A 26,649-nucleotide genomic window follows, 5' to 3' on the forward strand; every position below is an offset into this window, starting at 1 on the left:
GCACGTTTAGTCATCATTTTTAGTGACTGCAATCAAGCTACAGGCTATTAATAATTCCTGATATAACATAACCTTGGTAACCTATGTTATTATTATCACTACTAAGTTAAGGTAGCCTATGTTATTATCATTGTTTTCATTTACCAAAGAAAGACTCATGTGTGGCAACTGGTCTACAATCTGTAATTTAGGTATTGAAACACACATGTTAACTTTATTATTAATAAAAATTAAAAAACAGGTAAAAAGCTTAGGCTGCAAAATATATTTTCATTTATTTACTTGCTTTAGTCATGAACTTTTTGATTGAAACATAACCCTTGTTTTCAAATGGTTCCTGCAAACGAAAACTTGTGGAATTAATTGAAGTGCCAAAACTTTTGGAGTTAAACCATCAAAAGATGGGTGTTTTATTCACCAAACTGTTACAGATGTTTAGAAATGCTGGTAAGCTTTGTTACTTGATGCATTCTCCTTTTAAAGTATATGCTCATCTATATCTAATCGTTTTTAATGTGGCCTGTGCTATGATGTGTTTGTGCAGGTCATTAGGTTCATCTAACACCCAGATTTTGCCTCGACATATTGTTCTGTTAGAGCCTAAAAACATGTATATACAGATTACACAACACATTTAAACTAAGGAGCAAAATGGTTGGAACGCCTGGTTAATCTAATCAAAAAATAAAGAGCCCAAAATGTAGATACCAAACTCATGTTCAGCAAACAAACGTTTCGAAAACTATACTGTCTTCATCTTCAGTGTTATAAATGTAAGCAATCCCTGGTGCCGCTTAGGTTTAAATTAAATTGCGGCTGACGTCACAAAGACTCATCAACAAGCTATTATGAGAGCGAAAAACGTAATAGAAGTCAGGTTTTTTCATGAAATGATGCGGAATAGAAGTCAGTATTTTACGATAAGACTTTACGAAAAAACAAATTAACCCATCTCGTTGATCCAGTAAAATGTAATTTGTTTTTTCGTAAAGTCTTGTCGTAAAATACTGACTTCTATTCCGCATCATTTCATGAAAAAACCTGACTTCTATTACGTTTTTCGCTCTCATAATAGCTTGTTGATAAGTCTTTGTGACGTCAGCCGCAATTTAATGTAAACCTAAGCGGCATCAGGGATTGCTTACATTTATAACACTGAAGATGAAGACAGTAGTACTAGTTTTCGAAACGTTTGTTTGCTGAACATAAGTTTGGTATCTACATTTTGGGCTCTTTATTTTTTTATTACATTTAAACTACTTGTCTCTAAATTCTAAAATATTAAATTTAGAAATCTCTTATTTTGTATATATGCTGTAATTGTAAATTATGTTGCTGGTTGCCTGTAGTGTATATTGCTTTGTCAATCGTATTAATTATTATTTTTGACTTTAGAGCACAAAGTTATCATAATTGGACTGGACAATGCTGGAAAAACAACAATATTATATCAGTTGTAAGTGAATGCTTGCGTTAGTTTATTTGTATTTTTGTTCTTCACCCAGAGATTTTCAACAAGTTGTGCCATCATGGTGTGCCATCATTGGCACAAATCACACAAAAATACTTCTCTGTTTGTTTCAGCTTCGCGGTTGCCGCATTCTGTTTTTGCACTATGCCTATTCCTGTCTTACTCTTAGGCACTTTTGTTAGGCTATAGCTTTTTTCACTTGTCTCAAAGTTTGCATTGTGGATGTGGTACTATATAAATGTTATCATTATATCAAAAACTATCTTAATTGTAGCACTGTAGGCGAAATTTAAGGTTATTGAAAAAAGTGAGACACTGTTTTTTAAGTCCGTGTTTTCTATTGACCTTGCTACAAAAGCAGTATGTATGTCCTAACTTTGGGATGGCATAGATGGATCAAATGATGCGACGTGACTGGTGCGGTGTTGTGTGTTAACACTATCAGCGACATTCTCAAGCTGCCCTAATACCAGCGAACAGCACGAACGCGCAACCGTATGCTAATGACGTCATTGCATAACGGCTAATAACGTGTTATGTTGTCACAATAATATCATTATTTTGACATTTATAAAAAACGTCTAAGCTGTAAATTCAGACCAAAAATGTCCCATTCAGCGATATTCTAGACACGGTAAAATCCGTTTTGCTCTACCAGCCTTGTAAAAAATAATTGAAACGTTTTTTTTTTTGTTTTTTTTTTCAGTTTAATGAACGAAGTCGTCCACACGTCGCCAACCATTGGTAGCAACGTGGAAGAGATTGTTTGCAAGAAGTCACGCTTCGTAATGTGGGACATTGGCGGGCAAGAGTCTCTCCGGTCTTCCTGGTCAACGTACTACGCCAATTCCGATGTAAGTTGACAGCGCTTGTGAAAGGTCAGATGACAAATGTATGCATTCATTCGATGGCCTTACTTGAATGTTAATTTTGCACAATGGTTACGAAAGAACATTTTTTAACGAAATTAATTAATCAAAAGTTTTAGGTGTTGAATGCATTAACTTCTACGTTGTTTTCAATTTTATTGTTTTTTTTACCAGTTTGTGATCCTGGTGGTTGATAGCACGGACAGAGAGCGATTGCACATCAGCAAAGAAGAATTGTATTCAATGCTGCAGCATGAAGTGAGTTTATTGGTCTAACCGTATCTCAGACAGCAAATCAGTCATTTTTTACTTTAATTCAACGTCTGGAGACGTTGAATCAACGTAAAAATGACTGATTTGCTGTGTGGGATGTATCTCGTTTGTGATACACAGGATTTTCAAAAATCGATCACGCACTTACAATTTTTTTTAGCTTCTTGGTTATTAAATGTATTGGAAGGAACTTACATGTTCGTTAATCCACGAAGCCCATAACATGGCTTCAGTCCATGTTGTATTAAGCTGCGCCCTTTTAGGGCAAATTTTTAATTTCAATTGGGGGGATATCTAAATATCTGTGTATGCCAGAAAAATGAAGGCATGCAAAAAAAATTTTTTTTTGTCAATGTTTAGACCCTGCTGTCGGCCCCGGAACATTTGCAGGTTACCGGAATTTTAAAATCCTCATAAAATCTTAATCTTTTGTGCTAGGTAGGGCATGTTGGTATTCATTTCTATTGTTTTTGGATAATTAATCCATTTATTAAGTTTACAGACAAATTTAGACATGTTTTAAAATTTTAATTTTTGCAACGGTGGCAAATTTTCTTGCATTTTATGTAAATGTTTGTCGTTTCTGAAGGTTATGATAGTAGCAAGTTGGATTTACTGGTTCTGGTACATTCTGAAGCAATATAAATAGACTCATTAGTTAAACATTTTTACAAAAACAATGGCTGAGGAAGTCCAGATGAAAAAATAGTATATTATAATTCTATGTAACAAATTACATCACAGGCATGTAAGTATGTATACTGTTTCTCCACCCATTAACTTGATTCCGATTTTACCTTCCAGGATACCACGAAATATGCCTACCTGACTCATTCTATTGAATGTATTGTATTAGCTGAGTGTAAGAATGGCATAACGATCTTCAATAAAGGATGATCCTTTAGAAATAGTAAAGTATAAGTCACTGAAAACATCCGAACTTCCGCTTCGTTTAAATGTACTCAGACATTTTCTCTATCTCCGTACATTTCAATTTATAAATTCCACAACATCTAGTCAACTGCACAATTAACTCTACGAAGGCATCATCGACATATATTCATCTGCATGTATAGCAGCCACAAAGTGCAAGAAGACCATCATAGACCACATAAAAGAGCTTGAAACCAAAAGAAAGACTGTGAACAAAAACAAGAATAACCAGTAGATTCTTAGGTTCAATAATTTTTTTTTAGGAAGTCTTAACTTTAAAATTTGTATTCTAGCCTACAGGAAAATGTGTTGCTGAAGGTGTCGTGGATCATCTAACCTTAATGAAAATTAACATATCTAACATATGTGTTATTTGAGATGGTATAAACTCTAATACTGGTTGGAAGGATGGTTCAATGGCCCATATCGACAGAAGTATAGGAAGACCTTGTCAGCGTGTTATTTGCTTACTTCACCACTGGGAGTTACCACTTCGCAAATTTTTTGAACACATTGATGGATAAACTTCAGGGCCAAACAGTTTTAATGGCCCAATCGGAAAAATGCTTGCCAAAAATGTATGGGAAATGGAGCCAATACTATTTGAACCACTAAATAATAAATATACCAAAATATCCTGAAATTTCGGTTCAAGTTGAACAGAATCTCTCGAATGATGCAAAGCACCTGCATAAGCTGGGCATGGCGACCAATAGTGGAAATCTTCCAGAAAGTTTGATCAAGAAAAAAATTGGCCCACTGTGTCACTCGCGTTGGTTATTCTTGTTTTTGTTCACGGTCTTTCTTTTGGTTTCATTGGTTTCAAACTCTTTCATCTGGTCTATGATGGTCTTCTTGCACTTTGTAGCTGCTATACATGCAAGGTGAATATAATTATGTTGATGATGTCTTCGTAGAGTTGATTGTGCAGTTGACTAGAAATCAGTGGTCTCCAACCTTTTTAAGAAGCGACCCCAATTTAAGCGAAAACAAAATCCGCATTTACATGCGACCCCATTTTGTTTTCCAATACGGAGAAAAATATTTCAAGTAATACTGAAACTAAATAGGCCCAATACGAGTAAGTATGCACAATTACAGAGAAATGTGGCTACACAAAAGTATTCCAAATGGTTGTTTTTAAGAAGTTTCACATAACACATGAACGTGATTTCACGAACACAAAATTGTCAATTTGTTTCAACATTTAATTTGCACTGTTAATGTGATGGTTTCAATTTGGTCAAGAACGTCATTGGACATAATCTTCAATCCTACGTTTTACTGATAGTAAAATTGAATTCAAGAGATTGCAATTTACGTTAAAATAACTCAGATGGTTTATCCATGCAGGCAGCCTGGATGATTTTTCTTTCAAAATGACGTTTAAGTTTATTTTTCTTCGTCGATTCTTCTCCGAGAACTTTATGACACTTTGGTTTGCGATTTGAGTCAGTAAAACCAAGTTTTAAAAAAGCCTCGTCATATGATCTTTTTCTGGTATTTTTTGTTGCCATTTTTGTATAATATTTAGCTATACTTACTAGCTACAAATTACTATTAGCCTACTAACTGCAAAGTAAACCGAAAACAGCCGATGAAATGTCTGCACACTACACCTGCATAAATAACTATTCGCTCGTTCTAGAGTCACCATGAATAACAAAAAGTTAATCTAAACTAGCATCGTAGTCTTTTTTTTTTCATTAATAAATTAAATATGGTGAGTTTTGACGACCCCAGGAAAAGTTAAGGCGACCCCACTTGGGGTCGCGACCCACAGGTTGGAGACCACTGGACTAGATGTTGTGGAATTTGTAAATTGAAATGTACGGAGATAGAGAAAATGTCGGAGTACATTCAAATGAAGCGGAAGTTCGGATGTTTTCAGTGACTCATACTTTTCTATTTCTAAAGGATCATCCTTTATTGAAGATCGTTGTGCATTCTTACACTCAGCTAATACAATAGATTCAATAGAATAAGTCAGGTAGGTATATTTTGTAGTATCCTGGAAGGTAAAATCGGAATCAAGTTAATGGGTGGAGAAACAGCATACAAACTTACATGCTTGTGATGTAATTTGTTACATAAATAAGAATTATAATACTATTTTTTCATCTGGACTTCCTAAGCCACTGTTTCTGTTAAATGTTTAACTAATGAGTCTATTTATATTGCTTCAGAATGTACCAGAACCAATAAATCCAACTTGCTACTATCATAACCTTCAGAAACAACAAAAATTTACATAAAATGCAAGAAAGTTTGTCACCGTAGCAAAAATTAAAATTTTAAAACATGTCTAAATTTGTCTGTAAACTTAATAAATGGATTAATTATCCAAAAACAATAGAAATGAATACCAACATGCCCTACCTAGCACAAAAGATTAAGATTTTATGAGGATTTCAAAATTCCGGTAACCTGCAAATGTTCCGGGGCCGACAGCAGGGTCTAAACATTGACAAAAAAAATTTTTTTTTTGCATGCCTTTATTTTTCAGGCATACACAGATATTTAGATGTCCCCCCAATTGAAATTAAAAATTTGCCCCAAAAGGGCGCAGCTTAATGTTGTATAAATGGCATGTGAAACGGGTCCCACGAATTACCCATAAGCCCCATAAGTACCCATAAGTACCCATAAGCACCATAAGTCGCGTCGAATTACCCATAAGTCGCGTCGAATTACCCATAAGCCCCATAAGTCGCGTCGAATTACCCATAAGCCCCATAAGTAGCGTCGAATTACCCATAAGCCCCATAAGTCGCGTCGAATTACCCATAAGTCGCGTCGAATTACCCATAAGCCCCGTAAGTCGCGTCGAATTACCCATAAGCCCCATAAGTCGCGTCGAATTACCCATAGGCACCATAAGTAGCATTGAATTACATAGAAGTAACGTCGAATTACCCATAAGCCTGTATAGTGTAGAGTGTAGTCTATAGCCGTCTAGAAGCCTAGCAGTCGGCTGCATAGCCGAGTGGTGAGGAGCACGGGCTGGGCGTTCCAAAATATAGTTCGACACCGCTCAAGAGCAGGACACTTGAAGGCATGCCTAAAGGTGGACACGAAGATTGGCTTCGTTGCCTTCCCGTCCGCTTATGTGTAATCTGCAGTTTGCTGCAGCAGATGGAGTGTTTTGTCCGATAAAACACCTTAACATTGGACAATTTTCCCTATGAACCAGGTGACTGCAGCATAGCAATCGTTCTCGCACTCAGCCAGAGACTTAATTCTTGCTTTAAACTTGATAATTAAAGAAAAAAAAAGAATAATGGCAAGGGTGGGAATCAAACCCGTGTCACCAAATTCAATAGCCCTTCGGCTATACCATTCCGCCACGCAATCGCTCGTGAAATCTTCGCTTAATTTGTTTATATATGTAATGTTTCGAGAACGCTCACAATATTATCAGTTTAGTTTGTTTTTATTTCTGACCATCATAACGAAAAAACAATATACGACAAACTTGGCAGAGGTTTATAAAAGGTAGAAGCGACAAAACGCGGACGTTATAACGTGCATGATGCCAAAGCAGGACAATCAGTTTAAGTGACACGATCGCAAATCGCAACAGCGACTTGCAGATTACATATACGCTGATATGAAGGCGTAAGTAATTCCACGTTGCTTATGGGTAATTCGACGCGAGTCGAATTACCCATAAGCCCCATAAGTCGCGTCGAATTACCCAAATGCCCCATAAGTCGCGTCGAATTATCCATAAGCAATGTGGAATTACTTACGCCTCATGTCAGCGTATATGTAATCTGCAGGTTGCTGTTGCGACTTGCGACCGTGTCATGTTAAACTGATTGTCCTGCTTTGGTATCATGCACGTTATAACGTCCGCGTTTTGTCGTTTCTACCTTTTATAGATCTGTGCTAAGTTTGTCGTATATTGTTTTTTCGTTGTGATGGTCAGAAATAAAAACAAACTAAACTGATAATAATTTTGTCTGATGCAAATAAATTATTATAATTAATATTGTGAGCGTTCTCGAAACATTACCGATATAAACCAAATTAAGCGAAGATTTCACGAGTGCTTCCGTGGCGGAGTGGTATAGCCGAAGGGCTATTGAATTTGGTGACACGGGTTTGATTCCCACCCTTGCCATTATTCTTTTTTTTTCTTTAATTATCAAGTTTAAAGCAAGAATTAAGTCTCTGGCTGAGTGCGAGAACGATTGCTATGCTACAGTCACCTGGTTCATAGGGAAAATTGTCCAATGTTAAGGTGTTTTATCGGACAAAACACTCCATCTGCTGCAGCAAACTGCAGATTACACATAAGCGGACGGGAAGGCAACGAAGCCAATCTTCGTGTCCACCTTTAGGCATGCCTTCAAGTGTCCTGCTCTTGAGCGGTGTCGAACTATATTTTGGAACGCCCAGCCCGTGCTCCTCACCACTCGGCTATGCAGCCGACTACTAGGCTTCTAGACGGCTATAGACTACACTCTACACTATACAGGCTTATGGGTAATTCGAGGTTACTTCTATGTAATTCAATGCTACCTATGGTGCCTATGGGTAATTCGACGCGACTTATGGGGCTTATGGGTAATTCGACTCGCGTCGAATTACCCATAAGCAATATGAAATTACTTACGCCTCATGTCAGCGTATATGTAATCTGCAGGTTGCTGTTGCGACTTGCGATCGTGTCATGTTAAACTGATTGTCCTGCTTTGGTATCATGCACGTTATAACGTCCGCGTTTTGTCGTTTCTACCTTTTATAGATCTGTGCTAAGTTTGTCGTATATTGTTTTTTCGTTGTGATGGTCAGAAATAAAAACAAACTAAACTGATAATATTGTGAGCGTTCTCGAAACATTACCTATATAAACAAATTAAGCGAAGATTTCACGAGCGATTGCGTGGCGGAATGGTATAGCCGAAGGGCTATTGAATTTGGTGACACGGGTTTGATTCCCACCCTTGCCATTATTCTTTTTTTTTCTTTAATTATCAAGTTTAAAGCAAGAATTAAGTCTCTGGCTGAGTGCGAGAACGATTGCTATGCTGCAGTCACCTGGTCAAAACACTCCATCTGCTGCAGCAAACTGCAGATTACACATAAGCGGACGGGAAGGCAACGAAGCCAATCTTCGTGTCCACCTTTAGGCATGCCTTCAAGTGTCCTGCTCTTGAACGGTGTCGAACTATATTTTGGAACGCCCAGCCCGTGCTCCTCACCACTCGGCTATGCAGCCGACTACTAGGCTTCTAGACGGCTATAGACTACACTCTACACTATACAGTATACAGGCTTATGGGTAATTCGACGTTACTTCTATGTAATTCAATGCTACTTATGGTGCCTATGGGTAATTCGACGCGACTTATGGGGCTTATGGGTAATTCGACGCGACTTATGGGGCTTATGGGTAATTCGACGCGACTTATGGGGCTTATGGGTAATTCGACGCGACTTATGGGGCTTATGGGTAATTCGACGCGACTTATGGGTACTTATGGGTAATTCGATGCGACTTATGGGGCTTATGGGTACTTATGGTGCTTATGGGTACTTATGGGTAATTCGTGGGACCGTGTGAAACTGCTGCTTTTATTGAGGGTTGCGTAGATTGTAAAGCTGTTTTGTCTTTAAAATGAGGCCTGTATCACATACCCGTAATGCCTTTGCCAATATAACAAACAAGCAATGAAATGTGGACCAAGCCATTATCTCAATTTCCTATTATTTTCAGGATTTAAAAAAAGCAAGGTTGCTTGTGTTTGCTAACAAACAGGACATTAAGGGAAGGATGTCAGCTGCTGAAATATCACAACAACTTAAGTTAACCAGCTTAAAGGACCATACTTGGCAAATACAAGCTTGCTGTGCGCTTACAGGAGAAGGGTCAGTCGTAATTAATATTTACTGTATAAGTGCACACTGCACAATATGAAATCCTTCGCAGATGTTAGAACTAGTTTTGTATCACTTCCTACCGTTTTTCCGCAATATTTTTCTAGTTTACAAATGACTTTGTTTTAGTGAGATTTGGATTGAAGGTAGTAGCTCACGATTTTATTATGGAAGCTGAATTGTGTTTTGCTTGCGTGTAAGCCGCCATAGGTAACCGGCTTTGATTACCCTCAGCCCACTGTATTTCTGCATAACTCAATGAATACATTGTTCTTTATTAAATTTGGATCCAGTCTAACCAAGTACATACCTAAAGCATTTCTTGTGGCAATTTACAGCTTTAAAGGTTTTTTTCTGGTCACCTGTCCTTAAATTCAACTCGTATTTTTTTAGATTATCACAAGGACTTGAATGGATGCTTGCACAAACAGGAAGATAGTATTAAAGTGCAAGATATAGTTGAAATGTATCTTGCTCATCCTACCTGGAGATGTGGTGTCGCCAATTAGTGTCATCGAGGTGCAAGGACTATCTCACAGATAGACTCACATTAACAAAAGATTAGTGTTTCCCTCAGTGTTAGCGTCACTAGTAAACCGATGACGTTGTATGGAGATCGGTGGTAGATCTTTCGGTGCCATAGTAGTGTCTGATTTACCAAATCTTTTCTTAAAGCTTGCAGTCTGCATGTCACCTGTGACCCTAACCCTGTCCGTCATGTGGATCTCACACTACAATGGCACCGATCTTTTTTTTTGCAATTGATTTCTTAAACTGCTTTCTTTTCATTGTCTTGTAGGCTAAGATCACATTATTCTTTTTGAATTTTTCTAACAGTGGCGTAGAAAGCTTTAAGAATTTGAAGAGTTGATATGTGGTACAGAACTTGAATACGGCGAGGAGAAGGTTTATCATTGCGACAGCAGCTTCGAGCAATGACAGACCTTCTTCTCGCCATCTGTAATTATTAACGCTAATGTATAAAAATATTTCTTTCTACTGTTGCTTAAGCAAAAGCATTGACGCAAGAACATCCTAAAACTGTTACTGAGCTCAAAAAACTATTCCATCATACATGTAGCTCGGTTTAATTTGAACCCTATTAAGTCATTTCAAAAATGACATGATATGTGAACTGACCTAGCCTTGTGATGGTGTTGTGTAAGTTCATCAAAATTCAAAACAATTACACTTTCAATATGTTAACCTCGTATCAACTCTGGACACTGACTGCAAAGTTGCATTTGACAGTAGTGACAGTGAAATTTATTCTAAAGCTTGAAGCTTACAACATTTTGGAGCTGAGTATCTCCTAGTTACTCCGTTTGTATTCACTCAGACTTAACAAGCTTGCGTAAAAGTTGCCAATTTTGAATCGCTTCAATGCCAGACGACATTGAAACAAAATAAAAAGGGCAAATTTTACTGTCTGGATATTTTACATTCTTGTGTGCGTGGCAACTGAAAGCTTTTCTTTTGCTAACATATTTTGACTTGTCTTTCAAAACCACAATCGTTCTTAAACTTTTCATCATTTAAATATCATCCAATTCATAAACAAGCCGCTTTTTACATTGATTCAACGCCTGCAGACAATTTGCCGTCTGAGCGTGTGTTGATTTTGGATTCGCATTCCCTAATACAGTGTTTCACGTCCATTCAAACCCCACATGAAAGACTGCAGTAGTTAGGCTACACTCCTCATCGTTTTGTGTCTCAGTAGAAAGTGCAATTATTGCAATACATTGAGTAAACCCTCTAAATTTACGAGGGATAAAGATCGAGCCTTGCCGCCAATGGTTGGACCCGTCCTAAAATGCTTTATAACTGCTTATTTTGATCTCTAAAAGCTCCCTATATATACCAGAGATTATCATTTTAAACACTTTTGCTACACTTCGGGCTGGTTTTCAGACGATTTTCAAATACATGTGACATGAGTTTTGTTAGTTGGTAATGTACGCGGCGGTAACTTCCCATTCAAAATTATGCAGTTGTGCTTTAAGTTCTCTTAAAATTAGTCCTAATTGCTAGAATTTAATGAAAAAAAACGCCTTAACAGTCGAGGGCCCACTCCATCGACCATGATTAATCAGATATTCTCGTATCTCGCAAACTTTGATTCGTATGCCTGACCACCATTCCTAATTTAGTGGCCTGTGTAAACCAACGCATTTTACTAATAAACACTTTATACTTCAAACTAAATTAGACTTTTAAACAATAAATGCTATTAATAGTACAAAAATTGTTCAAAGCCAAGCAGAGCGAATTGCATTAAAATTAGTTACCAGTTCACTAAAAACCTTAATAGCCTGTTTCACCTCAATATAATCATCAGAAGGAACTATTCAATTAGATTCTATTCTTATGATCCTATTTAGGTGAAACTAAGGTGTACTAATAACGAATTTTGATGTAATCAGACTTTTATAAATTATTGATTTTTTTTTGGAAGTGAATTCTTGTGTTTATATTGTTAGTCTTAATTTTAATGAATAACCGAAAAACTTTAGTGTAGAGCGGAATACAGAGTCCGTGATACGTTTTAATAAATAAAAAATAATAATTTTCCTCTCTGCGAAAGTTCATGAACAATAAAGTGTTAACGAGTGTTACGTCATAAAAAAGAGTTCAATTTTCTAATTTTCGATTGACCTCTTTAAGAAATGACGTCACAATCAAAAAGCACATGCAGGATACTTCTGCAGCTTTTAATATCTTGAAGGGAATTTTAGAAGTTTCAAATATTAGATTGCATTCAACAGACCATTTATTATTTTTATGTTGATTGATTGTTAGATGACGTCGATAGTTTGCAGATCCACCTATTCACTGGTTCAAACAAGGGAAGCGAATTTTTTCAACAAACATACTGATTTGATATTTTCCTACCAAATCAGTGACTAAAACTTGCTAATCCAGCCACTTGTTTGATGCGGTCCTTATTATAATGTGTTCTCAGTTATAAGAAGACACAATGCTCATATTGGTATTTTTAAGTTCATTATTTTTGAACATTTTAGCGCATTCCCCAAGACAAATACTGTTCATTTTGCTCCGTAGAATTAAACAGTTGCTTATCTTACGACATTTTACCTTTTTTTCAATTGCAAATTTCATCGTTTTTGATGTTATTTCAACGTATAAATGACGAAAATTATATTGATATTATTTACTTTGGTGTGTGCCTGCTTTTGTTCTGACCTTCTGAAAAGGTGATTCCTTTTTGGATAATGTCTTTTTTGTGTAACGTACATCTCTTTTAAGGTTTTGTTACAACTGAATGCAATACTTGTCTTCAGAACGTTTATTGTTACTTTAGTCTGGTTATATGGCAAACAAACCCTTTGTTGTCTTTTTGGTCAAGTTTAATAAATTTACACATTGCAAAACTTCTTGCTTGAATTGATATCACAGATGAATAGTTTTGTGGGGGGGTTTTTGACTTGCATTTGTCGGGCAAACGGCTTGTTTCCGAAGGGGATTTGTAATGAGAAGCAACCCAACTAATTCGTTCGGCTACGAACGAAAATTTGGAGGTAGCCCATCGAGAAAAATTTTGTTTCAAACCATTAATAGTATCGCATGGCATTTTGACACTTGAAGCTCGTTGTCTTTTGGTCAGTTTTTAAATATATTTCCGCATTGGTGAACTGTGTTGAAGCTACTGAGTAGTGCAGTTCACAGACAGTCTAAAATCAAACGATAAATGGTTTGAATTTTTAAATCCTTTGATGTTATATTAACGTCTACTGTGCGTTGACTAATGATTTTTTGTTCAATAAAACTAAGAAAATGTATGAACGTTTGTTTCAGTTTGGAGTAGCAGTGAATGACTCTACCTCTGTTGGAACGAGTTCTACCCAAGAATCAAAAAATAAGATAATGCAAAGATGACATCTTCTGATATTTATTCGTTGATAGAAAAATATAGCTAACTGCTCTAGGCTGCTGCTGAGTCGGAGTCTGCCTCGCTTTCTGACCTAGTCTTGTTCTGAAACGATCCCTGTTCCATATCTAGAAAGCTAAAACCTCAATTGGTAAGGCAACAGGGATCAGTTGTCAGTAGATGTAACAGAAAATATATTTCGCACTTGCTAGTGCATCGTCAGTTCTGATAAAGGGACCCTTTATCAGAACTGACGATGCACTAGCAAGTGCGAAATATATTTTCTGTTACATCTACTGACAACTGATCCCTGTTACCTTAGCAATTGAGGTTTTAGCTTCATAGAAAAATGTATTTATATAACTTGGCTTATTGTGACAGGTGCAGTGTCAAGTTTTGATGAGTCAGCGAATATGTTTGATTTATTGCGTCACAAATAAAAAGTTTTATTGAGCAATTTTAGTCTGGGGTTGCTGATTAGCTGTCATTACATTGACGCAATTTTATATGACGTTGAGTCATGTATTTGCATTAAATATGCTGCCAGTGTCTGACTGCGTCACTTTCAGTACTTACTAAGCGCCTTTTGTATTCTTGTTAATTCATGGTCATAGGTGCTGAGGAGTCAAAATCATCTGTCTGTAGGTCGTCTATTGGGAAATACCTTCTCTTTGTTAGTTTTAGCTTTGACGAGCTCAAGCTGGCCAAGTCACAAGTAATTTCGCTAACTCTTGAATAAGTTTCCTTGCCTTCGATTGTTTCTTTTTACCGAATTCTTCCGTTAACTCCACATCGCCTACCTTCACCTGGCCTTTTTAGAGCAGATACTGGCACGTCCAATTTCAGTAATAATCTGCAATCAACCGTTTTTCATCAAATGAACTACTGTATAAAAAAACTCACTTCACACAAGATTGTGACACAAACACGCTTGAAATAATTGAATGATTGACTCTCAAAATACAAGATTGCAGAGCTTAATTCACACAAAAAATTATCAATTCCTTGGTATCACTTTTTCTGTTTTTGTCACCACGTCCACTAAATGTCGCAACATGTGCAATAGATGAAAGTGACAAATTGTTACACACTACACAGTAGCCTAACTGCGGTTTTCTGAATAGCCTACAGCACAATGGTGGCTAAGGCCAAAAAATATCAGAACCACAAGCTTTTGCCATACTAAAAAAGCTAACACAATTGATTTTAATCTACCAAATTTAAAGATGAAAATTCTCAACTGTTAAAAAGTCAAATCTAAAAACAAAAGCCAGCTGACAATGACACAGATAGCCTAGTTCTTTTCTGTGCAAACTCGTTATTAAACGCAGTTGTGACTTAATTTTGCGCATTGGCGCCAAGTTTCTTTCAGCACTGACGAAAATGAACACAACACAACGAAAACGCCATTTTTTAACCTGATGTCGTTTTGTAATTTTAGAAAAAAAATCATCTGTTTGGCCATATCATATTAAAATGCACTTGAATTACAAGTCTTTTACGATCATCATGCCAGGGGAACGTCAAAAAATCCAGGAAACGTTTAGGACATAAAAACCTCAACAACTTGCATTAGCGTTTTTTGCTACTGATCATAGGTTAGAAACCAGCTTAAGCTTCTGCCACATCACTGTCGCTATGACCTGCTGTGTTTGATGGAGTTGGGGGCTTTTCTTTGGTAGAACCTAAAAAATGAAATAAGTATCATTCTTCTTTATTTGCCTGTAGTTGATGTGATATGTCTTGAAAAACTTTAAGTCAATATTAAACTACAATAGTCTTAGAATGAGATCAAATGTAGGTTGGTAAAACATTTTCTTCGTTTCTCTTGGTCGAGCTTAGACTTATTCATACATTCTTTAAAACAGGGGCAAGCAACCTTTTTCACACTACGGACCAGTTTAAGACACGCATTATTTGCGCCGACCGGCCTTCAATAAAACACACTTGGTGCATGCAAATATATTACAACTCATTCAGTCGTCGTTACGCAGCTTCGGTGAAAGCCCTGGGCTTGTTTTGCAGAAAAAGCTGCTTCCACCTTGGAATTATGGTAGTCAATGACACTTGCAGTGTGTTCGTTATGTCCAGCCTACTTTGTATTTTTGTCTTTTTTGCTGTTGTTTTATTGTAGCCTATCTGAAGGAAACTTTATGAATTTCTTGCTTATTTTTGGTTTGAGTATTTTTGGAGCAAACGTTTAGCCTACCAATCATCGAAAATAAAATTGCTATTTTGCACTAGCCCAGTTGATCAAAACCATTTGCAATTTTTAGAGCAGTTTGGGCTTGGTTTTGCGTTGCCTGGTAACAAATTCCCTACGGACCGTGGCCTCATGGTTGCAACCGGGGTTGGAAGAAACGACTAGTTGTCACTATTCGATAGCGTTATTTGTTGCTTTCTGAATATCGAATGCTTATAGCCTACCCATTCCTTTTAAAAATAAATATCGAATGCGTGTTATTCACTGCTTTTTTATGCAAGCAACGAAATCATTAATTTATTCGTTTTTCACTAAGCTAAATCGATATTTAGGAGAACTGCTAAATCATTTTTTGTTGTTCACTTACTTCGTCGTCAAAATGAATTTACTAGATTTAGTTTTCGGATTACTATCCGATCTAGTCTCCTTCCGGTTTTCGAACTTTAAAGGATTAAGGAAAATTAAAAACCATGCCCGTGAGAGTTGTTATTGCCAACCTTGCGGTTCTCCCGCAAGTTTGGGCTTGTTTTTTTCGAGTTTGCGTTTTGTTTTTTTTAGTTTGCTGGCTGCTTGTTTTTGAGCTTGTTTTTTGGCCAGTCAATTTTTAGTAATTGCTATTCATTGCTTTTTTTAAGTAGCCTATCAATAGCGAAAAGTCCTTGCTTTTTTGGGCACTATCACCGGGCACTATCGAATAGTGCAATAGTCATTGCTTTTTGACTAACGACTGCCAACCCTGGTTGCAACCTTTTAAGGAAGTGAAAATCTAGCGGTCAAAATTACAAACACTAGAAAGCGATGTCGAGCTTATCAGATGAGCATCAAGGTCAATTAGCGTATTTATCAATAAGCGCTTAGCAAAGTCAGGTAGCCTAACATTTGTCACTTATTGATTAAGCGAGTACTAAGTTATTTTGGTGATTAATGATTTATTTCTAACCCATTGATTTTGTAAATTATTCATCAGGTTTAATAACTTGTGTTTTTGTGAGTTATTTGGTTGCGTTCTTATGGTTGCAATTTTTCAATAGGACGTAGCCTACATCTTCATGTTTTGAGTGTAGGTCTAATACCCTAATAGGTTGACATTTGTCTGGAACATGACAACCAGATCTCATTTGTCAGCTTCTTTTAAAGGCCTCTTTTGTGTGGTAGGCTAAGTTGAGTTGAGTTGCTAGTAGTTTATAAATAGCCTATTGGCGATTTTAAGACTTCGACAAATTCCTTAATCATACGGAATAAGGCTACACATACATAAAAATGTTGGAAACCTTATCTTTTCATTCCCCGATGCTTGGAATCACGTGAGTGACTTTTACCTTTTCAGTACAGTAGACGGCTGGTAATGCAGTCTACAGTGACTATTTAAATATGAATCCTTCAAGCAATTGTGTTTTGAAAAGAAAACTATGACGCATGTTTATCTACTACAGTCATTTGAATCTCTTAAAAACTTAGAATGTCATAGATTACTTCTCAGTGTTGCCATTTCTTCTGCAGCTGCAGGTTCTTTTGGTTTGGGCTTTGCAGAAGTAGCTGGGGAATCTGGAAAAGTAAAAACTTCGAAATAAATCAAACTATTCCAGAAGAAAATATAACAATTAATCTGTAGCTTCTGGGGGCACTGTAAAGTGCACACGTCTTTTCATAAATAATTGGTTCTGGAATCCCGTGGCCGAAAAACGAGCTCACTGTTTTTCCCTGAGTTGCGTGCAAATCCTCAGCCTGAAACTTCACAGAGAGCGTATTTGCTCTCTCGCATTACGTTGCATTCACGTGATTTTGTGTCTATCTGCGTTGTTGGCCTGTTCTGTGCTGTGTGTAGGCTAATTATCAAGTCGGGGCCATGTTTGTAATCTAAATGCTGGTCCTTAAACTGCAACGTCTACCTCTAACGTTTCACGGCTGGAGAAAGAGAAAAAACTGGCAGGAGTCTTAACTCTTGGTATGTAAGCTTCGATAACTTATGGAATGAGTTGGTTTTCAATATGTAAGATTGTTATATGTTTCAAAACGTTTCAACACGCAGTCGAATGTAGAAAAGTAGGCTACAGTAGTTTCATGGTTTTCAAGATGAGCAGTGTGCTTCAATTGTAGAAACTCTCGGTATGAGCTTCAGTAAGATGGATTTTAATCAGTTCTGTATTCTATTTGAATAAGGCTTAATTTCGTCCCACCGGTCTTACTCTCTTTTGTTCCAATGTGTCGAGTTGGCTCGTGCTATCCCAATAAATTACTACGAAGAATATAGACGCTGTTCTCTGTTCATCCCCACTGCTACCACACTCCGGATGTCCTTGCAGTAGGTAGGCCTACTGCAGCTGTTGGCTATATGGGTGACCCATCTTTAAATAGTGCCGCTACAAATCTATTTGTAGATAGAATATTACAAGCTTACCTTTTCCCTTTTTCTTTTTCATGTATAAAAGTACTCCAGCCACAATAAGGAAAATCCCGGCTAAGACTCCGAACACTACCCCAACGATAAGGCCAGCGTCTGTGTAAGTGACTAGAACAACAACACATAAATTTTATTCTAAGTTCTATTGTGTTTCATCATACGTTGCCCAGTGAGAAGAATTGCAGTCTATAAACGGTTGGTAAGCTGTAAAGTGGTTCCGAAACGGAGGCCAAAATTGCAACAAAACAATCTAATTCGTGATTATATCTCACAATGAAGAAAATTATGAATCATGACGTGACATTATGAATTATGAATGAAAATTATGAATCATGACATCTTAAACCACTTTGTAAAAAAAAAACGATTAACCTATATAAGACAAACGTTGCGTTTTCGCAACAGACAAGTAGGTCGCGCTTTTTTCTATTTCAAGGTCGAACTGCTTGAGATTTTGCAGTCAGTCTAGTTTCATTAGTTAGTTTAGTGTTGTAAGAGTCAGAAACAAGTTAGCTTATCTGTTTATTAGCCTTACTGAAGTTTTAACATAGTTCTGAATTTCGACAATTTTTTGGAATACGATGGCTGCAAGAAATTAAGGTAAGTTGCATTTTTATATGACGAATTTACAATTTTTTTTACTGTGTATCTTAATTTAATGTATTAGATATTGCTTGGTTCACTTGTATAAAATCTAGCTGTATTCTAAGTAGAAGTGTTTTCGTGTTCAAAATGCGTGGCAATTTTTGTTGCGTTTTCGCAACGTTTGTCATCACAGATGCGCTGAACGATGCGTTTTCGCAACGTTTGTCATACCGTGAGCTTGCGATGTGCGACCGCTCTACATTTTATTATGGATTGATTGCTGTTGATAATGAAATATGGTAATCTGTAAATAAAGTTTTCTTTATAAACTATAATTTGACCCAACTCAATCCATCTGCTATCTGTCTTTGAATGTTTTATAACATATTACATTAGTTTCGTACATAATTACAGTAGGCCTATAACGAAAACCTCATGCAAAAATATTTAACCGCTATCCAAGTTAGAATTCATTTGTAAATTAAGAATTATATATTAATTATTAAAATTCTACAATGTGCTTCAAAGATCTGTTGAAGGTTGTCAAGTAATACCCCACAAGCCCGACTTATCTTCCACATCATAACAATGTTTCAGTGTTACAGGAAATCTTTTGTGCTAACTGTTGGCCTTATTTAGTGATTGTTGTCGAAAGCAAATTACATTGTTGTTCTACTTTTCTAACTCTAGTTTTCCCACACGTGTGGTTAATTATTTTTGTCTCCATTGTTAGGAAAAAGAGATTGGATGAAGAGTTGGAAGAACTTGAAAGATTCTCTGACAAAGAAAGTTCTGAAGAAGAAAATGATGATAACATCACTGTCGTTCAAACGTCTGAAGAAATTAGAGTGTTTATCGCTCCACCGAATAATGGAAATATCACTGATGAAGATTCAGGTGACGAAGAAAATGTGCAGCTGGGCCATTTACCGCGTGATCAGCTTACGGCTGAAGCTATAGTGGCAAGGCCCCACCCCTTCAGTCTCACAATACAGGATAAATATTTGAGGCAAGAAATGGTACTTTTCAATCCTCTCCTACATGTTGAATTTATGTGTGAACAACGCTTGGCTGTTTGCGAGTGAAGGTGGTTACAGCTAAGACATGCTGACCTTTACCAGATCACTGGTACAAATCTGGCTTAAAAAATATGGAGTCCCTCTGCAAACAGGAAGACAACGGTCGCTAACAAATGCGATCATTGCAGAGATGCGGTTCGATCAAATTGCTCATGATATCGTTCCAAGTGAACCCAAAAGCTGCCGAAGATGCAGACAATGCCAGAGCCAAACAGTATACGTCTGCAAGAAATGCGATGTTCCTTTACATTGGAAATGCTCTCAACATTACCACTAACAGTGAATAGGTTTTTACGAGTGAGTACATGATAATGTAACTGTTTTTCCAGCAATAAATCTTGCAAACTGCCAAGCTGACTTAGTGTATAAATATTACAATATTTCAGAAAAAACACTGCAGACAGATCATAAACTGATATGCATACAACTAAACGGATAAAGATAATAGCTGGGAAGATCAAGAAATTAGACAGACATAGCCTACATATATGTTTTAAGTCTGTACGAATCAATTGCGACAACAGCAATAGTATGCGTGGTGACAAACGATGCGTTTTCGCAACGTTCGATTTTTGCAAATATTTCAATAAATCAACGAAACATAAAATTTTTTTTGGCAATTATTATCCCTTTACACACTATTAAAGATGATATGTGACTTTCACGAATTTTTAAGCATCTTTATTTTTCATGTCTTATATGGGTTAATCGCCTTTGTTTGTTTGTTTATCTTTATCCTGCATTGCGGGAAAGCGGACTTAAACGCTATGCATCGGTGTACGCCTTCCGACATACACCTGACCCACGCTGCAGCCGACGGCAATGTCTGTTTCCGGTTGTCTATTCTACTAATGACTTAAATTTGGTACTACCCATTACTCGAAATCGATCACTGGGTAGAGGCAATTATCGTAAAGTTTCCTTGGAAACCAAACTGCCTTACTCAGGTTTGTGCCAGAGCAAGCAAACATGGCTGTTAAGGAATCCGCTGGCCCAATTCTTGCAGACACCATGATGCAAGTAAAAGGTGGTTCACTTTCTACAGTTTTACTTATCGCGTATGAAGGGTGGGGGGACTTTACTCTTCCATGTTAATTATTACGCCTTTGATTGTAGCACAGCCGACTGACATCAGCTTAAGATTGTATAGGTTACATTTCAAACTGTTGGAGTCGGCTGGAAAGGGAAAAGATAACTTAGCCTAACTGCCCGGACAGAAAATATATCCTTTTTCACACTGATCAAACGTCCACACACGCTGATTCAATATTAAAAAAGTGACTAATTTGCTGGCTGAGTAGCCTATTTACTGTAAATCATTGATTCTTCAAAACTAGGTCCGAATATCAAAAGTAAACACTTAAAAGTCTACAAAAAATTGCAACCACTTATTAATACGGTATGAACAATCTGTCCCATGTCATAGTTAATTAAATTTACTGACACACAAAAAAACTTGATAGTCAATCGAGTAATTATAAGTAAGGCGTACTTAAATAAATTTTATAAGATTTAGCCTAAGTTGACTCAAGTGAGTTAGGCTATTTTGGTTTTTCACCATTATGCATCCATTAATTAAAAAATCATTTTTTGTATCTTATTTTTCTTTTTTTTTTAATTCTGAAAAGAGATTTATAGTAATTCGTTCATAATGTATTGGCAGTACGATCTTATAATAGATGGCTACATCAGTGTACAAAGCATGCTTTGGTATAGGTATCAGTTTTAAGTTTGATTTCTCTCAGTGTTCTGCAGTTCCACGTTATGGTTTGATTTTGGGCGACAGACGGTCTTCCACGTTTGTTCTGATGGTCTCAATTCAAATCTTTACTGCAATAAACTACTGCGCAAAAGTAGCGTAGGCTATCAACATTGTTCTCAGGTCATCCTTCCCATTATGGTGCTCGTGGCGTTGTTGTAAGTTACTAACTACTACAGCTGTGTTGGCTATAGGCGGATTACCACTAACACTACCGCTACAGACTTACATATTAAAGGACAAAGCCAAAATCAAGCTTCACATTAAACTGCACTTCTTGTGTTGCTGCCCTTTACAAAAATTTGATTTTGAATTTTCTCCCCGTGCTAAAATAGGTTGGAAACCGTTGGTGTAGACCCATTACCACTGTAGCCTACAATGCATTACCTTGGGTAGTAACACAATCGCTGACTTCAAATGAACTATCCATTGCCTGAACCATTTTAGCATTTTCTGCTGGCTTTGCAGGATTCAGGCAGTTCTCAGTATCATTCGTGTAGATAAAAAGATTTCCCCAGATGTTGTTGCACAATTCTTTTCCCGATTGGTATACCTGTAACAATTGTGAAGCATTTGATTTGCATTTGGCATAGTATAATATAATAGTAAATAGAAGGGAAAATAAACGTTAAAAGAAATAAAGGCAGACCAATAATGATTTGGACAACAAACATCACAAAATGGACAAAATTAACTTATGAAAGTACAGTACGCACAGCTCATGGTCGAGAACAATGGCGCATTGTATCCAATCCTCAATACGAGGAAGGAACAAAATGATGAAATGATGATAGTATAAAATTTAACAGGAATAATCAACTTTTCAAGATGAGATGTCGTCAAAATCTTCATCTTGGCATCCTAATTAATTTTGCAGTCGCTGGGAAGTGGTTATTTTAAATAAATTTTACAATTTTTCTTAGTTGATTTTACTGGTTAATTTTTATGCTCTTGATTTGCTTATGCTTTTCCAGATAAACTAGTAAAGAAGCCGCCTTTAAGGTGGTAAAAGTTTTATAAATAAATTATTATACAAGTTTCCATACCTGGCTGGTTTTATTTTGCTCGCTTTAAATATTTAATTTATACTTTACGATTCTTAAAATTACGCAAACAATAGTCATCTTTGCTGCTTGCATTGTTGGAACTTGATTGTGATATTATTCTAAGTAAAACAATCGGGTGGACCAGTCGTTTAAACATTCGGTGGCATTATTTTTCGCAATTTGGTGTTTTAACTAACTTTTATATAAGCCTAACATATGATTTTATTTGAATGAATAAGGACCTTCTGATGATCCCCCCTTTTAAGGTGAAACAGGATGTAGGTAGAGGTTATACAGTAGAGAATAGGCCTACTAACTATATTTGATATAAATTGCTCAGCTTGGCTTTTTGCTTGGCATTGAGCACTTTTTGTAGTATTAATAGTATTCATTGTTTAAGCCATGAATATAAACATAATTTTGAATACCGTCGAGTAGTTTCTACATGTCACGGGCTCTTTGCAAGGTTGTTTCGGCGTTCCATCTGGATTGAACCCCTTGTAAATGTCAGTTATCAGATTTCCTTTTCCAACGGCGCAAGTGAAATCATTCTAAAATGGAAGCATTTTGTAATGACATAGTTTAGTAAATCAACAACAGTAATTTGATGTGTTACATGTTTTCTAACAGCCATTGTTGACACACAAAAGTCACTCATTTACCTACTTATTCAGATTCTTAAAGACACAACAGGCTACATAAACCAAGCTAGAAAAACCATCCCATTCGTATCAATGTTAAATGGACAAATGTGGCTGAGAACAATTTAATTGCTCCGTCGAATATACAGTCATGGCGCTGGAGATGCTAAGAGATCAAACATTCATTTCCCATCCACATGAAAATTTTCCGTACGTATTACTCTAAGAAAAGATTGATTCATTCATTTATTGTGGAAATCTTTATTTTTAGACTGAGAAAGATTGGCATAATTTATTTCGTCTACTGCGCTGGAGGCAATAAATCTATCCTCAAAATAAAGCGATTTCAGGGTCAATGAACTCAGTCGGCAATAAACCAATAGAAAGTACAGTATTTCGGTTGGTTGGTTTTGAATCTTTACCCTCGGACTGACAAAGCCTTGATATGCTATTCCTGGTAGTTTCGTATACTTGTAGAGGCTCTTGACACAGGGCCAGTTACCGAGATTGGCAGAGTGAAGTTTCCGATTGTTGAAGTGTTGCTGCCGAGGAAATTACTCCATTCACTAGGTGCCGCTGAATGGAGAGCAGTCCTGAAATGCTTTGCTTAAGCGCACACCCCGAGAGTCGAACCAGCGCTGCGTGATCTTGAGCCGGTCGCGTAACCACTAAGCTAACAGGGCGGACGTATCAATAGGCTACTACTTGATTTGTAACGGTAGTGGTTGTTGGGACATGTACAATTGTACAATACCTTGCAAGTATAGAACCACGCGTCACAAAAGCTAGCACAAATAGGAAGTCCGCTTAGCTTTTTTGTTGTAGAAGAAATCCATGGGAATAAGTTGGGAGAACAACGATACATGCATTCAATGTAAGCGAAGTCCATGGAGCACCTGAAAAAGAGTTGCGTGCCACATAACTTTGTCGTCGTCTGAGAGCTTAGGTCTACTAACATTATTTGTAACGTAAGCGTTGTTTTTCTTAAAGTGAAAAAGCCTCACGTAGCTCAAGTAACAAGCAGTTTTTGAAAGTGACTTCTTTAATTTTCCTTATTGAAACTTGTAAAAAAGGGACACAACAGTTCAATCGCTTGATCACAAAATACACAACACAACTGCAGGATCTGACGTTATGATGGCTGAAACTACAAGTTTTTAGCTCATGGCAATCAAAAATTTAAAACGGAGTTATGCATGCATTATAGCTTAACCATCATCACAACACATCAAAAACCTATACAAAAAGTAGTTTCTAGCCACAAAAAAACTTTGTTGTCTAATACCTACCCTATTTAAATATTTCTGAGCATTCAAGAAAATATTCTGGCCCGGAGCCATTAGTAGGCCTACAAGACCCCTATGGTAAAGCGCAGCATTTGCTGAACAGATTTTCTAGTGCAAAAGATCAATTTATTGAGCATGAATTGTAAGCTAACAAGACATTTAAGACCCTATATAGCCTATCTCACTTGCTGTATATTTCATATGTCGTATTGTAGGCTATAGAGCAAACATTTAAAAAAATTGAGTAAATTGTTAAACATGTAAACATTAAAAATATTTGCTTTATCAAAGAGCTGTCCTCGCCTGAGTTGTTGGTATTTTCGTGTGACGCTATACATATTTAAATTAAATATTAATATGAAATATTTTTATTGAGGCAAGCCTTGAAACCATTGTTGCTTTGATGGGCTGGGTTATCTCTTCCTTGAATCTGGTTTACTAGACATGTCGATATAAGATCATTCATATGGTTTGGGGCGTGGTATTTTGACCTTTGGAAACAGTAATTAAATTAACATGTCTGACCAATGTAAGGTGGAGTATTTTCAGCCTGTTTTGCTCTTATGCAGTTGACCTTATTGTTCTCATTTCGTTTCAGGTAGTTGTGTCAAAACCTGTGAAAGCTTTTTTTTGTTTTTTGATTAAAAACAATAGACTAAGAAACAAATCCCATGCACACTTACGCAGTTGACAACCCAGCACACTGGTCGAAGTTTACCAAGCCGACTTGCTTTAGTGGCACAGCAGCCAGTTCTATTGTCATGTTTGAGGTGCAACAGCTATTGCAAGAATACTGTTTACACGCATGCAATTCTGTCTCTTCAGAAGGATCCGTCTGCATAAAAATATCAAACAATCTAGTTGTTTTTGTAAAAATCAAAATAATATTTGTTTTCGGTTCCGCTCCAGTTGAAAGCATGCGACTGTGCTTGGTAGGAGGTTACATGCCCAACAGTGATGATGTTAGAAAGAAATTTTTAGGAGGGCAAAAGCAACTGTTGGCAGGCAAATTTATTAATGTTTGGAACAAAGAGTTCTTTTAAATATAACTTCTAAATGCAGGCAAAAATTTATGAAACGTCATTCAACATATAATACAGTGTCATTAAAATCAGGGCTGTGAAGTCGGAGTAGTGGAGTGAGAAAATTGTTGGGCTTTGGCATGTCCGGAAGCGGAGTAGTTAAGGTTAAAAAAGGCCGACTCCGACTTGATACAATACGGTGAACAATATCACTTTTGCTTGCAATCTATTTTCAAAATATTTTCTTCTTTTTATCTGTATCACGCTCTTAAACTTTACTAGAAAATAGAAGTGTTTGTTCTTGCCAGTGTTTAGACAAGTCGCCGTAACTTACAGTATAAGTGAAAGTAAATTAAAAAAAAAATAATAAAAAAAACTTTACAAAATCAAATCTGGCAACACTGGATCCAGAATCGGCCAGTTATAAAGCGAGGAGTCGGAGTCGTATAATTTTTGCTTGGCTCCACAGCCCTAAATAAAGCGTTATAGTGGTATCAAAACTTTTTTTTGAAAGGGCAAGATAAAACTTTAAAGGGAGCAATTGCTTCCCCAAGCCCAAGATTGCTCTCCCAAAATTTATCAAAATTGAATAATGATCCGTGTTTCAAAGCTTCAAACAGTTTTACATGCATCAATAAATTATTCTTCCTTTTTTCATGACACAAAAAAAGACATTTTGGGTTATGAGAAAAAATTTTAAACTATCTACTCTACAAAACTTGACATTGTAGTAGTCTACTTTTGAAAAGAAATAATGTAAGATGAATTTTTTTTTTGCATCTTTTGATTGTAAGTTATAATATCTGAAAAATTTAAAATGAACTGGCTTAAAAAAAATAAGTTGTATTAAAGTTCTAAGCATGGCCTTGCATATCTTTACAGAACTTTATCCCAGAGCATCTGATCATTGATCAAGATAAGAGAAAAACTAAATTCAGAGACTCAGGTCTTACCTTTCCTGCATGAGTAGGGTTTGGACAAGTGGAAGTTTTGAAAGCGTTGTTATTATTTGACGTTGGAGGTTCCGACATCACCAAAATAGAACACAAAAGCACAACTTCACAAAGTATTAAAATAATCTTCATCATCAATAATTTGATGCAAAACTTTCACGTACAAAAATATATGCTGTTGGATAAGTTTGAGGATAAAAAATACATAGTTGCTCAACAGACTACATTGCTTTAGCTTCATAAACTATTAAATGTCTCGTTTTATAATACTTTTAATTCTGCGAAATAAGTCTTGTTAGATTTTCACGTTATGAAGTTTTGACTTGAATGGTTTTTGACTTGATATTGCA

The 26,649-nt window shown here is 36.6% G+C and overlaps 2 protein-coding genes and 1 long non-coding RNA gene across 3 annotated transcripts; 2 read left to right on the forward strand and 1 right to left on the reverse strand.

The window, feature by feature from the left end:
- Positions 1-249: 249 nt before the first annotated feature.
- On the forward strand, positions 250-13,235 carry LOC145769922 (ADP-ribosylation factor-like protein 5A). Its single transcript, XM_082581472.1, has 6 exons — positions 250-447; positions 1,396-1,456; positions 2,178-2,325; positions 2,515-2,598; positions 9,272-9,423; positions 9,826-13,235. Exons 1-6 carry the CDS (start codon positions 402-404, stop codon positions 9,869-9,871), a joined length of 537 nt encoding a protein of 178 aa, XP_082437598.1. The 5' UTR covers positions 250-401; the 3' UTR covers positions 9,872-13,235.
- A 943-nt stretch (positions 13,236-14,178) lies between these two features.
- Positions 14,179-26,470, reverse strand: LOC145769921 (folate receptor gamma-like). Its single transcript, XM_082581471.1, has 8 exons — positions 26,300-26,470; positions 25,008-25,159; positions 23,793-23,934; positions 22,826-22,948; positions 21,739-21,904; positions 17,926-18,036; positions 17,001-17,072; positions 14,179-15,009 (listed from the first exon to the last, which is right to left on the reverse strand). Exons 1-8 carry the CDS (start codon positions 26,432-26,434, stop codon positions 14,936-14,938), a joined length of 975 nt encoding a protein of 324 aa, XP_082437597.1. The 5' UTR covers positions 26,435-26,470; the 3' UTR covers positions 14,179-14,935.
- Positions 18,044-23,243, forward strand: LOC145769923 (uncharacterized). Its single transcript, XR_014289114.1, has 3 exons — positions 18,044-18,528; positions 19,247-19,889; positions 23,072-23,243. It is a non-coding gene; the product is annotated as an uncharacterized LOC145769923 (long non-coding RNA).
- Positions 26,471-26,649: the final 179 nt, after the last annotated feature.

This window comes from Aplidium turbinatum, chromosome 5, assembly GCF_918807975.1.
Source record: "Aplidium turbinatum chromosome 5, kaAplTurb1.1, whole genome shotgun sequence".
NCBI lineage: Eukaryota > Metazoa > Chordata > Ascidiacea > Aplousobranchia > Polyclinidae > Aplidium > Aplidium turbinatum.

Bases quoted from the DNA above. Each gene is read 5' to 3' on its own strand.
- LOC145769922 (XM_082581472.1), top strand. From the start codon at position 402: ATGGGTGTTTTATTCACCAAACTGTTACAGATGTTTAGAAATGCTG. The intron at 2,326-2,514 runs GTAAGTTGACAG...TTTTTTTACCAG, and splicing joins CGTACTACGCCAATTCCGAT to TTTGTGATCCTGGTGGTTGA. The intron at 2,599-9,271 runs GTGAGTTTATTG...TATTATTTTCAG, and splicing joins ATTCAATGCTGCAGCATGAA to GATTTAAAAAAAGCAAGGTT.
- LOC145769921 (XM_082581471.1), bottom strand. From the start codon at position 26,434: ATGATGAAGATTATTTTAATACTTTGTGAAGTTGTGCTTTTGTGTTCT. The intron at 25,160-26,299 runs GTAAGACCTGAG...ATTTTTATGCAG, and splicing joins ACCCTACTCATGCAGGAAAG to ACGGATCCTTCTGAAGAGAC. The intron at 22,949-23,792 runs GTATTGTACAAT...CTTCCATTTTAG, and splicing joins CGTGGTTCTATACTTGCAAG to AATGATTTCACTTGCGCCGT.